The sequence below is a fragment of the Jatropha curcas genome, chromosome 8 (genome assembly GCF_041381405.1).
Source record: "Jatropha curcas cultivar XTBG-Jc1 chromosome 8, XTBG_Jcur_1.0, whole genome shotgun sequence".
In the NCBI taxonomy this organism is placed as follows: Eukaryota; Viridiplantae; Streptophyta; class Magnoliopsida; order Malpighiales; family Euphorbiaceae; genus Jatropha; species Jatropha curcas.
Window position 1 is genome coordinate 2,624,443 of NC_143158.1, and position 13,508 is coordinate 2,637,950.

The 13,508-nt window shown below is 34.8% G+C and overlaps 2 protein-coding genes across 3 annotated transcripts; both read left to right on the forward strand.

The window, feature by feature from the left end:
- Window positions 1-2,356: 2,356 nt before the first annotated feature.
- LOC105637914 (nuclease) lies at window positions 2,357-4,352 on the forward strand. The gene has a single exon (XM_012221584.4). It carries the CDS (start codon window positions 2,580-2,582, stop codon window positions 4,164-4,166), a length of 1,587 nt encoding a protein of 528 aa, XP_012076974.1. The 5' UTR covers window positions 2,357-2,579; the 3' UTR covers window positions 4,167-4,352.
- Window positions 4,353-4,843: 491 nt separating this feature from the next.
- LOC105637915 (uncharacterized) lies at window positions 4,844-13,383 on the forward strand. Of its 2 annotated transcripts, none has more exons than XM_012221585.4 (13): window positions 4,844-5,810; window positions 6,294-6,468; window positions 7,174-7,257; window positions 7,971-8,212; window positions 8,346-8,586; window positions 9,083-9,162; window positions 9,523-9,607; window positions 10,338-10,469; window positions 10,557-10,670; window positions 11,704-11,748; window positions 12,342-12,426; window positions 12,708-12,752; window positions 12,854-13,383. In XM_012221585.4, exons 1-13 carry the CDS (start codon window positions 5,602-5,604, stop codon window positions 12,976-12,978), a joined length of 1,662 nt encoding a protein of 553 aa, XP_012076975.1. In that variant the 5' UTR covers window positions 4,844-5,601; the 3' UTR covers window positions 12,979-13,383. The 2 variants fall into 2 exon arrangements, with proteins under 2 accessions (XP_012076975.1, XP_012076976.1); XM_012221586.4 differs by having other exon boundaries at window positions 8,451-8,586.
- The last annotated feature ends 125 nt before the right edge of the window (window positions 13,384-13,508 follow it).

Here is a 13,508-nt window from a genome sequence, read left to right on the forward strand (position 1 = left end):
TTTACTTAGTAAAGGAAACAAATAATTAGAAACAACAACGAAGCCAGTCCATGGTTTTGAGTTTTGACCAATTGCAAAATATATAATTGCATTCATATGGTCCTTGTATTAAACCCCCCAAAAATGGAAAACACATATTTGAACTCCTTAATTTATTTAATTTTAGCATTAAATTTTTAAAATTTTTATTTATCCATATTGAACCTCTTTGTTAAAATTAAGCTTTATTTAATTGAGGATTATAATCGCGCATGTTAGACATAATTGAGATATGATTATTTTTTGTACCAAAGTTGATTTGTATCCGAGTATATAAAAATCAAAAAATTTCTAGAAATTAGTTTCTTTTTACTTTTGAAAAATTATATTCTTTGGGCAGTCTTTCCTTGGAAAACAACTATGGTCGAGAGAATTCGAATTCAAAACCTCTCGCCCCTCACATAAGTGAAAAAATCAATCAAATTACTACTTAATTAGCACTATTCAATTAATTTAATAGTCGTTGACATATCAAATAATTTTAAAATAAAACAAAGATGACTTATGAATTTTAGCCTTGTTTTATACGTTTAAACAAGTACATTTCCAATGACTTTTTGTTACTTTTCAATCTTATAATATAAAAAAAAGGTCAAATTTTGACACTAGATCTTTTTTTTTTTTTTTTCACCCTTATAATGTTGATACTCGATAGGTATATGTCCTTGATGTTGAGGTATCATCTTGATTGCATTTATGAGGATTTTGAATAAAACATCTTAGTCACTTCAATTGTTGTTACATGTAATGCAACCTTATTGAATTGAAATATCTCAAGTTCATAAAAAAAGATAAAAGTAAATGATAGGTATAACAACATTGAAATCATATAAATAGTTCACTCAACCATATGAAAAACACACGTTAGGAAAAGGCCAACTCATGACAAGGAAATATCATACCACTCCATTGACTTTTAGGATAATGGTCCACTCATTACCCTACTCGTATGTTGTGATTATATGAAACCCACTTGCAATTACTTGTACGTATTGATTTAAAGTTAAAAAGATTTTAATATTTTTGTTTTCGGCAGAAAGATATTGCGGACTATATAATAGAATTTTGAATTTTAAATTTCACGGTCTTTCAATAAGCGAACAAAAGAATTAAATTATCGATTGATTTATTTTGATGTTAAACCATCAATTTGAATTCATTACATTTTGCTAATGATTCGATACTTTATTTTTTAATTATAAAATTAAAAATTTTTATCATAATTACTTCTTAAGTACATGACATAAAATTTAATTCAATATGTTTATACTAGTTTATCAAAACAATTGTATATATGCATAATAAATCAGAGATTTTTTTTTTCTCAAATTGAAATTGGAATGTCCACTTATGGAAAATTCTTACACAATTTCAAATAAAAGTGGCTAATTTTAGATCAACATTTTTATGTTTTATCTTAATTTCACATCGATTTTTGTATGCATATTTCATATATTTAAATTTAATAAATATTTGAAAAAATAAATCATTAGTTATACTAATAATAATAAGTATAATATTGACTGTTAGAATAACGTATGATTGTTTAAATAAAGTTATTGACGAAATAAGAAACTATTTTGTCTTTTGCCAGTCATATGCTTTGATATTATAAATTTAGAAACACAATGTTTAAAACAAATATATGTATAATTTATTTTATTTGCAAATAAATTTTATTAAAAAAATTATATTTATATATGAATATCATGTTTAATCAAGTACTAAATTTCATTTAAAAAATATAAGCAATATATTTTAATATATTAAAAGGAGATATCGATAATCCACTGTTACTTATCATAACAAGGATAACATACACATGGGTTTATAAATTATGTTTTAATTATAAAATAAATATCACGTATCTATTTAATTTAAAAAATTATTTTAATTATAGAGATTATAGTTAATTCTTAAAAGTAGAATGACGAAATTGTTATTGTAATATAAAATTATAAATTTAAAAATTGAGATGTATTTTACCTTTTTAGGACAATTATCCATTTACCGCTGGCTTCTCGTTGCTGTAATAAGGAGACCAAATAATCTGTAAGAGACTAAAAGCGACAAATATATATTTGTGATTTTACAGTCATAACCTTATATTCGTTTTCAAATAGAAGCTCTTTCCCTTCACTTTCCCCGTACACATTTTACGAAGCTTCCGGACACACTGCCCTTTTCTGCAACGTGTGTCTTGTAAAACAAAAAAAGAAATTCTAAAACCCTCACCCATTAAACCATACAAATCCAATCCCCAACCGCGTAAAAACCTTAACATATAATAATACTCCAAAAGAAGTCCTAAGTCACCGTCCAATGAGTCCTCTCCTCCGCGTTCACATTATCTCACACGCTTCCTTTCCCCCTCTTCTTACCAGTTACCCCGTACCACCACCTCGCTTGTATATAATATCAAATTACCCCCAATTTCCATTCAATAATCAGTTCTGTTCTTCCAATCTGAAAACCATTTGCGAGTTCACATCTCCCCTCTCAGGCATTTTTTCAAACACTTTTTTCTCGCTTTCACTTTGATGGAAATCTCATCTTTCCCATTTCTTAATCAGGACGAGATTTCACATTTCTATAGTCTGTTTCAGGACATGGATACTAGTGCTACTGGTACTGGTGCTTTTGGTGTGAACAATGATTTAAAGAAGAGGAAGAGAAAGGGTGACGAGGAAGATGGAGATGGTAATAAGGACCCATTTCAACAACATGATAAGCAAGATGATTTGAAGAAGAGTGCAATGAGAGACATACTTGCTTCTCTTTTGATGTTGGATGAGGAGGAGAAGCAAGAACAACAGCAGTGGGTTATTGATTCTCAACAAGATAGAACCCTTTTCGATTCTAATTACAAGCGAAAAGTTGAAGTTATGAATGATTATAGTTCTCAGCTCCAGAACCATTATTCTGATTTGGATGAAATGGATCATTCTAGAACCAAACGGGCACGCCGGTCCGCTTCCACAGTTGCTGCGCTGGCCATTGAAAATGCGGCTTCTGGAGATTCAGCTCAGGTTAGTGGTAGTGGGGGCGCCGGTGGGTCAGGTCAGCATCGGCGGCTATGGGTGAAGGATAGGTCAAAGGACTGGTGGGAGAGGTGTAGCCATCCGGATTTTCCAGAAGAGGAATTCAAAAAATCGTTTCGAATGAGTAAGGCCACATTTGCTATGATATGCGATGAGCTGGATTCAGTTGTCACTAAAAAGAATACTATGTTAAGAGACGCCATTCCTGTTCGCCAGCGCGTGGCGGTTTGCATTTGGAGGCTAGCCACGGGTGAGCCTTTGAGACTTGTATCGAAAAGGTTTGGATTGGGGATCTCCACTTGTCATAAACTGGTTCTTGAGGTTTGCTCGGCTATAAGGAATGTGTTAATGCCCAAATTCCTTCAATGGCCTGATGAGGAGAGATTGAGGTTTATTAGAAGTGAATATGAATCAATGTCGGGTATACCAAATGTTGGTGGTTCAATGTATACTACCCATATCCCAATTATCGCACCAAAGATTAGCGTAGCTGCTTATTTCAACAAGAGACACACTGAAAGGAATCAAAAGACTTCATATTCAATAACAGTTCAAGGAGTTGTTGATCCTAGAGGTGTTTTTACTGATGTCTGCATTGGCTGGCCTGGTTCAATGCCTGATGATCAGGTATTAGAGAAGTCTGCTTTGTACCAGAGGGGTAATAGAGGGGCTTTGAAGGATGTATGGATCGTTGGGAATTCTGGGCATCCTTTAATGGATTGGGTTCTTGTACCTTATACCCACCAAAACTTGACATGGACACAACATGCTTTTAATGAGAAGATTGGTGAGGTTCAAAGGGTAGCTAAGGAAGCATTCGCAAGATTGAAAGGAAGGTGGTCTTGTTTACAGAAGAGAACTGAAGTTAAGCTCCAAGACTTGCCTGTTGTTCTTGGGGCTTGTTGTGTTTTGCATAACATCTGCGAGATGAGAAATGAGGAGATAGAGCCAGAGCTAAAATTTGATATTTTTGATGATGAGATGATTGCTGAAAATGGCTTGAGATCAGTTGGTGCTATTCAGGCCAGGGATCATATTGCTCATAATCTCTTGCATCATGGCCTTGCAGGAACTTCTTTTCTATAATTATTAATTACTCATTCGAGATAGCATATGATTTTGTAGGCTGGATATTTTGTTTCTGCATTATTTTTTTTGCCATGGGTGGGTTGCATACTGTACTAGATTATAGGATTGTCAGATTTTTTTGATGGGTCCATGTAAAATATTTATTTTGCCCATCCCAACAAATAAATGGATGCTTTTTAGTTATTTTATCGTCTTTCATTGGATCAATAAGAGACCTTCTGATAGAGATCCCAAACTTTTAAATTATTTTACATGAATCTTGTTTTCCCAATTTGCAACCCAAACTGGGTTGCCCATTTCTAAACAATCTGGTCCTAACATCGCCATTTCGTAAAATTAGACAATGGAACAGGACAGCCCCATGTTGGGATGGTTCAAGTTTCAACCTCTTTTGACCAAACCCCTTTTTTTTTTTGAAAATGTCTTTTGTCCAAATCTTGTTTGCATGTTTTTGCAATCGTGATTGATGGCGTTGTTTCTTCAGTACAGGCACATATCTTGGCCCCGATATTCGATGCCCTAGCTAAGTAAACTGCTTGGCTCGTTCCCGTTGACTTGCCATCGTTACTATGTAGTATTTTGGAACGTCTCGCCATTGATTGGGGAATAAATGATAATGCAAATTTTGCCAACTCATAGTCGTACCCGTACCCCCTTTCTCCAAGATAATTCGATTGCCAATTCTTGGCTGTGGTTCACTTTTGTGTTTTAAGTTTACACTTCAATTTTAAACTAATCTATCCAATAAAAACAAGCTACAAAAGGAAAAACCATTTTTGTACAATCAATTCTTAATGATGATTTAAAGATTACATTTAATCATTGCTAATTATCCATCATTGGGTAGGTCATGAGGTGGGTTTTCTAATATCCATATATACTGCAACTCCATGTGGAGCGGATCACGTTTGGGTTGGGTGAATAATAAAAAAGTTACTATTAACTAATTAGTTAGCTTCTTGATACCTCAGCTGAAATCAAATGCGCATATACAGCTCAAAGCACACATCAGCACCTCAGCATGAGTTTCGCGAATTACAGTTTCAATTATTGTAGGCCCCCAGATCCTTCAGCAAAATGAACGCAGATTCCGAGCCGTTGATTATCTACGCAAAAAATCCCAAATCTGGGTCCCATCCTGTTACCTAGGATTTGAGACCGTTAGATATTGGGATGATAAAGAGAGGAAAGCTGCAAATGGTAGTAACAGTCAGTTGTGGTAGGGTCAGATTCGATCCGGTCGATTATAATTCTACGTGTCAGACAGACAAGGCCCTATGTTGAATTATAAAGCGAGAGAGAAAATTTGTCTTTTCTTCAGCTGTTGTTCGGCTTCGTCCCCTAGGTGCAAGCTCTGATAAATTGCCTTAGTCAGCCTGCTCCGTTGTCACAACTATCGAAATCCACGACGAAGAGAGGGAGGAGGTGCGCTATGGAGAATAATAGCAATAAGGAAGAGGAGGTGGAGGAGGAGGACCACCAGGATAACGACGAGGTGGGTCCCATGGCAGGGGAGGAGGAGGAGGAGGAAGGAGCAGAGGTAGGGTCCAGCTTGACCCGGGAAAGGGTGGCTGCTGCCAAGCTTTACATTGAGAATCACTACAAGGCTCAGATGAAGCATATCCAACAGCGCAAAGAAAGGTTTCTGTTTCTCTTTACATATCTATTAATTTCCTTTTGATCAACCTCGGATGATCTCATTTTGCATTGTCGAAACCTTGAAAACTACAGCCGGAACATTTTCTAATTGAATTCTATAGGTTTCTTGTGTGTGCGTATATATAAATTGTATTGGTGCTGCTTTTTTTTATTTTTCCGACAATTAATGTATGTAGCTTGACGTCCAATGTGTTTTTACTGATGAGAAAGGTAACATGGAGGGATTTTACTCAATTATTTTGATTCTGCTTTATTAGAAGACTAGTTCATAACTGCATTATGCATTTTTCTATATTTAATCAATCTTCCATTTTCCATTCTGTTAATCAATCTGTCATGTGTGCGTAGCAGTTTATTTGATAGATATCATAGGTGAATTTAGTCCACTAAACAGATAATTAATTATTATAGAATGTAGTTATGGATCTTGGTATATTCCTTTCTGGCTTATTTTATTAATTACAGGCGCTCAGTGCTGGAAAAACAGTTGGCTACTTCTCATGTGTCTCAAGAGGAACAAATTAATCGACTAAAGGATTTAGAGCGCAAAGAGACAGAATACATGCGACTGAAAAGGCACAAGATTTGTGTTGATGATTTTGACCTTTTGACCATCATAGGAAGAGGGGCTTTTGGAGAGGTTAGCTGTATGACTGAATATAAACGATGCATGCAGACTGCCATTTGATGTGTCATAATTTGTGTATTACATTCAAGAATTCCAAGGTTTTAACTTCTGACTATGTATTGCACAAGATATCAGATCCATATTTAGTTTAATATGCTCTCATAGGTGGGAAGAGCTAAGGTCTAGGTATGAAAGGAGCAAGGAGCTTTCCTTCTTGGGAGAAGAAAGATTGCTGTGCAAACATCTTGCAAATATTCACCATTACCATTGCCGACCTAATATCTTATTCCTCATCTGGGCTCATCAGCAAGTGTAGAATTATTCTGTGCATACTTATACACTCCCATTTAATGAACTATGCTTTCTTACTAAAATGAGTTTTACGCTTTTTTTTTTTTTTTTTTTTTTTTTTTTTTTTTTTTTTTTGTGTGTAAAAGCTTCTTTTTAGAGAAATTATCGAGGTTAAGGAGTGGCAAAAAGAGTCCAGTGCTAGTGTAGGTGTTGGCAGAGTTACAGTTTGGTGGTGTTGGCTCTATTAAGGCCTACTTATATCCTGGACATCTTGCAGATTTTCTTCCTTGATGTTGCTTTTTCCTTTTCTTGAATGATTCTTACTCTATTTATTCTCTCTCCCCCTTATTCCTCCCAAACCTTATCGGTACAACTACAAATAGTTCTACTGGGCATTTGATATCATGCTAATGGTGGATTCTGCAGGTGAGGTTGTGTCGGGAGAAAAAATCTGGCGATATCTATGCCATGAAAAAATTGAAGAAGTCAGAAATGCTTATCAGGGGACAGGTGATACTTGAAACTATTGAAAGATTTTTCATTTATTTCTTGAAATTTCATAATAGACGCTTTACTTTCTTTCTCACTTCATATATATCAGGTAATTATATTTCATAAGAACTGATATCTTCTCCTACTCTCTTCTTTAGATGTTTAGGTTCTACGTGTTATCTTACTTGTATGCCTTCCATAATCTGTCTAAGGTTATCTACTCTTCCTAACACTCAATGCTTGATAATGTCACCAGGAATCTTAAAAGAGATCATTGATGTGCAAAAGGTTTTGTTGGATAAGCTGGACTGCCTGTACATAATGGATTCGTAACCTGTACTGTTTGTGAAGTTGAAAAGAAAAAAAAGAAATGGCTATCATCATTATCATATATGAAGCCACGTTATCAATTTAATATATGTAGATGGTGAATAGGTTTCTAATTGCAAAATACAGTTATATTACATGATTCCTGTCCTTAAATAGGAGTACTCTATTTGAAGAATTTTAGGTCCTCGAGTAACATTGTCATGAGAATGGTTGAATCAAGTGCGCTGAGATGAGGGGACTTAACTGTAGCATTTTACTTCTATAGACAAGATGAGATGAATTGAGTTTAGAAACTATGGGCATGTCATGAGAAGTTATATAACTGAAAAAGGAGCAAAGTCCCCATGTTTTCAATAAGACATGTTTAGTCTTTACACACTAATTTTGCGTATGCACTGTAGGTTGAACATGTTAAAGCTGAAAGGAATTTGCTCGCAGAAGTTTCCAGTCACTGCATTGTCAAACTCTATTACTCCTTTCAAGATGCTGAATTCTTGTATCTAATCATGGAATATCTACCTGGTGGTGACATTATGACTTTGTTAATGAGAGAAGAAACCTTGACTGAAACTGTGGCTAGATTTTATATTGCTCAAACTGTCCTGGCTATAGAATATATTCATGAACATCACTACATTCATAGGTGAGTACTTAGCAACTCTTTTTTCAAAGAAGAATTAGAAAATGTATGAGAAACTGAAATATCTTAAACTGTGTTATATTTCTAGCTTGATCTTGTGAAGCTGCTGTTAATTTAACAACCATTTTTTCCTCAGAGATATAAAACCTGATAACTTATTGCTGGACAAAAACGGCCATATAAAGCTTTCTGATTTTGGTCTTTGCAAGCCTCTTGATTGCTCAAATTTGTCTGCCATTAGTGAAGATGAAGTACTTGATGATGAGAACTTGAAGGAATCAATGGATGTTGATGGTCGATTTCCAGATGCTGGTGGAGGGCGCTGGAAAAGCCCCCGAGAACAATTACAGCATTGGAAGATAAACAGGAGAAAATTGGTATACAATCAATCCTCTGTATTGTTTGGTCTTCTGTTATTTTTTGCAAATTTAATTCTGGGGTTTAAATCATATTTTATATTTTAACCAATTTACATAACTTAAAATTAAACACAATTTCATTCGAAACTCTGAAGCTTAAGGCACTTATGAAATCTAATATATAAGTTTTCTAAAATGAGGCTGGATCATGCTCCCATATCGACACATTGCATATGTGCTTATGGTCACGCTCGTGCATTTACACATGCAAAGTCTCTGTTATTATTCATGTATTTACTATTTACGCTGTTCTGCTGTAGAATTCACAGGCTCATGAAAAACAATATTATTCAATCAGTGATCTGTCATGTGTATCCGTGGAAGAATTCTGTTAACACATGAATTTTACAAAAGGACGTGTATTCTGTTTGAAATTTCCATCGATCAATGTTCTGTCTTTTAAAATTTTCTTCATTTTCAAGGTTCTTTCTTCTCCTTGCTTTAATCATGGCAGGCATACTCCACAGTTGGCACACCTGATTATATTGCTCCAGAAGTATTGCTGAAGAAAGGATATGCAATGGAGTGTGATTGGTTAGTTTAGAATGAATTATACTCGACTCACTAAAATGAAGGGAAGGCTTTATTGCATTGTTGATTTTGTCTATAATAAAGAATGGGAGGAATACAAAAAATGAGAGTTATAAATTATTCTTGTGGAAAGGGAGTGGAAAATGGGATGAAAGAAAATTAAGTTGGAGAAGAGAAAATCAAGGGAGGTATCCTCTCATTCTCCACTCAAATCTAAATAAAATAAGCGAAAATGATTTTGACCTCTTCCATTTTCCGTCACTCTGCTATTCCTCCCATCTTCTTGTTCCCAAAGATAGTATCAGAGTATAATAATTTGAAATATTTCATTTCATGAGTTCTGGCCTAATTTTCTGATTGCAGGTGGTCACTCGGTGCAATAATGTATGAGATGCTTGTTGGTTATCCTCCGTTCTACTCTGATGATCCTGTAACAACATGCAGAAAGGTTTACCTGCTATGCATTTATTCTCTTTGAATCGGATCATGGAATGTCTGAGAAGCTTTAGTGTTATGCATTGATTCTGTAAAATGCTATATGCTCTTCATGTATCTTCTGTTTTGTCTCACTGCTTTTTGGTAACATGCATGTCAGTCCTAGTTGTACCTAGGCTTTGTTTCATTTACATTTAGCGGCATCGTTTATTCAACATCAGTTTGTTGTTGGCATGTCTGCAGATGAAATCAGAACATCTTTAAGAATTAAATTATCTTGGCACATTAAATAATTTGATGCATTCATTCTTCATAAAGTATTCTCAGCTCAATTAAGTTCTAATCCCAAACTACTTTAAGGTCTCCTACACTAATCTTTTTCCTCCGCTATACCTTGTCTGGGTTATTTCATTTTGTCATTTCCTAGGTGAAAAATGAAAGCTTTTTTTGTATAAAAAATTATGGTCTTTTTTTCTTTTTCTCTCGGTGAATAATAATAATAATGATAATAATATAATAATAGTAATAATAATTAAACTTTTGAGAGAAGGATATGTTATAAAAGCTTGAAAGAACCTTATCCTATTATAATATTCAGCATTATGGTACTATATTACTTTTTCATCTGTACTCTTATTAGATGCCTTTTTTTTTCCCTTCTTTCTTTTCTTTTTCAGCTTCTGTTTTTCTCTTTCTGGTTGTCTTTTTTCATTTCATCCAGCCTGATGACCGATATATGCCAGATTGTGCACTGGAGAAATCACTTAAAATTTCCAGAGGAGGCAAGGCTCACACCTGAAGCAAAGGATCTAATCTGTAGGTTGCTTTGTGATGCTGAACATAGGCTCGGTACTCTTGGCGGGTGCCAAATTAAAGTATTTTTTCATAATTACTGTATATGGATGCCTTGCTTTTTATATTTTCTTTTCTCTTACTACTCTATTGTCACTGAATCTCATCAGGCTCATCCCTGGTTCAAAGATGTTGCATGGGACAAACTTTATGAGATGGAGGCAGCATTTAAGCCACAGGTTGACGGGGATCTTGATACTCAAAACTTCATGAAATTTGATGAGGTGAGATGTGAGACATTTGTTTATTCCTTAATTTTTGGAGAAGGGCCATTTGCTGTGATTTGGTTAGGAAACTGAATGAATCCCATTATCTAGTTTGTTAACTTTAAAATCAGGAAAAATGGTGAACCGAAAAAACAAAATGGGAAAAGGGTGCTAGCTAACTTGCTACTGAAATTTATTTGCGATTGTGCTCGAGTCTTGAGTCAAATCCTACCTTCTTTATGGTAAAACAGGGTTAGGAGAGTGGAAGTGAGTTTGATGGATGGATACAAGGATGTCTACCTCATAAAAAGAGAGAGAATGTCTGTTGACAAATGTTAATATTTTTTGTAACAAATTAAATACTTGGAGGATGTTTTAAGCCATAACACTAATATGGATAACGAATGTTTACCCCTTATTGGTTGACTGATAGACAAATGAGAAATTTTCGTTGTTGATAAAAAAGGTGAGTGATTTTTTTCTTCAATATGACTGTCCTTTCACTGTCATTGCAGTGCATGACATGTATAGGCTTATAGCATTTGAGACATTTCAATTCTCTCTAATCAATTGTGGATATGCTTGTTTCTATTTCATTCTATTGTTTTTCTGTGTATATGAAGCTGGGAGTTCTCTTTATTTTTCTGGGATATAGATGACTCATAGGAAGCTCTCCAAATATCATTTGGGTTGGATTTGTATATTCATTTAAGATGATGTTCACTGAGGTTGGGATCTTTCACATGTGCGTTAAATGAAGCTTTATTCTGCAAATAACATTGCTGTCTTTTATTCTCAACCTTTGGAGAAATAGTTGCAATACATATGCTATATGCTTGCCAGACCTTAAATCATTCATTGTATAGTATGACATAATCAATCATTTGAACATGTGAATGACCATAAGCGCAATTTGTAACTTCTAGATAATATTCTTATGAACTCCAAAGACTTGTTTCCTTTTTCCATTGATGTGGATTTTTCTAGATTATGTTGATGTTTAGCAAAATTCTATGAAATTGAATTTGTAACAGAGAATCTCATGATGTAGGTGGAACCTCCATTAACAAGAAGGGGATCAGGACCCATGAGGAAGGTATGTAGTTTTCTGCATTGATGAGTTTGTACATATCTGATCTGAAAGTTGAAGAACTTTCTGATGGGAATGGAACATAAGCCCCTTGTAACAGTTTTGTTTGGTTTAATCAATCTGATCAGCCATTAGATCTTTAGTGTTGACATGCTCGTAGGAGCTAGAAGCAAAGCATGTATGATAGAATCTAGAAAGATCAATCAAATAGCGGATAGGATGAAACTAAGCCGTTATATAATAGTGCCAGCTTGTTGATTTTTGCAGACCATCATCTCTTCTAGATATGGCTACTATGCCTTTCTCTCCCTCCCCTCCCCCCTCCCCCCCACCAATCCAAACACATACACGGAGAGATTGGGGGTGTAATAGTGGAAGCCATCTCAATCAATTCCTAAACTTTTCCTTTTGTCATGTTATTCTATTTTTGTACTCATTTGAATCTATTAAAATCCTATACATCCCTCCAGAGTTATAATCTCTCTTATGTTATGCTTTATTTTCACATGCAAATTATAAAGTGTCAGGATCCTTAATGTTTGCTTATTTAATATACTGTGACTTCATATCTTATTCATTTTCTGCTACTTTCTTAACAGACGCTGTTATCTCCTCAAGATCTTAGTTTTGTTGGCTACACGTACAGGAACTTTGATGCAATCAAAGGGTTACGTCATTCTTTTGGTATGAGAATTGGTTTTTCTCAACTCTAATTTTAGCAATATCTATTGTTTATTTGATTTGCATTGGAAGGTTGTAATGAACCACATTTTGGCTTCTTTTAGATGGGATTTGGATGCTCTAATTAGTTCTATGATTCCTAAAGATTTTAACTTCAGTGTGACGACAGAAGATTATTGCACTTGCAATTAGTTTTTGCTTGTAGTTCTGATGGCCTTGCCTTCTGCATTTCCTTTCATGCGATGCAAGCAACAATTTTCTTAATTTTTTTCCAACTTTTGCAGATTTAAAGAGAAGCTCATCACGGTCATCAACTGACTCTTTTCTCAGTAATGAAATCCATACACAATATTAAATGGTTACTTTTTCTGTGGATTAGTAATAATTAATACTTGGACAAACCATAACAACATTCATACATTCATTTTAGGTGATTCTGCTGTGGACTACTATTCTAAAGACTTGCCTGATGAAGCAGAACTTCAGAAGCTTGCTTCAATTGAATTCTCATCGTTTAAACTATCTGGCGGAACAGATGAAGGGCCTCTCTTGTGAAGTTGAAGGGTATAAATGCTTTTTTTTCCCCAGACAGGTTTATCCCTAATCTGCATCATAATTGAAGCTAGCTGCATATTTTGTAAAACTATGTACAGTGCTGTTGGAGGAACCTCAGGTAAGCATATTTCCTGTTGGGTTCGCCAAGTAAAAATTATTTATGGTTACAATTCTGTATATAAAAATAAAAATCACCAAGCTCATCCAGAGGTCCCTGACTGCCCAGGTTGGCAGACTAAATATGCCTTCTCTTGTGGTAGGTAGGCCCTTTTCTCTTTCCATTTCCACCCCTCCCTTTTTGGACAGTATAGGAAGTTGCAAAATGCTGCGCAGGCTGCTGCTGTACTCTGAAATGCCTTTGCTTTTGTGAATGAAACAGGAAACGTAACATCTATTATTCTCCAATTTTTCTCTCTTTCTTTGAAGAATAAAATTTCGGAAAAATGAGGAAAAAGCTTTTGTTGTTAAATTCAGTCAATGTTCTTACAGAGGTATATTCACATCTCAAATTGGATAACCTTAAACCCAGC

What these genes read in the sequence shown, in the direction of transcription:
- LOC105637914 (XM_012221584.4), top strand. Translation starts at nt 2,580, where the DNA reads ATGGAAATCTCATCTTTCCCATTTCTTAATCAGGACGAGATTTCACAT.
- LOC105637915 (XM_012221585.4), top strand. Translation starts at nt 5,602, where the DNA reads ATGGAGAATAATAGCAATAAGGAAGAGGAGGTGGAGGAGGAGGACCAC. An exon ending in AAATGCTTATCAGGGGACAG is followed by an intron (nt 7,258 to 7,970) that starts GTGATACTTGAA and finishes TATGCACTGTAG; the next exon opens with GTTGAACATGTTAAAGCTGA. An exon ending in TTGGCGGGTGCCAAATTAAA is followed by an intron (nt 10,470 to 10,556) that starts GTATTTTTTCAT and finishes GAATCTCATCAG; the next exon opens with GCTCATCCCTGGTTCAAAGA.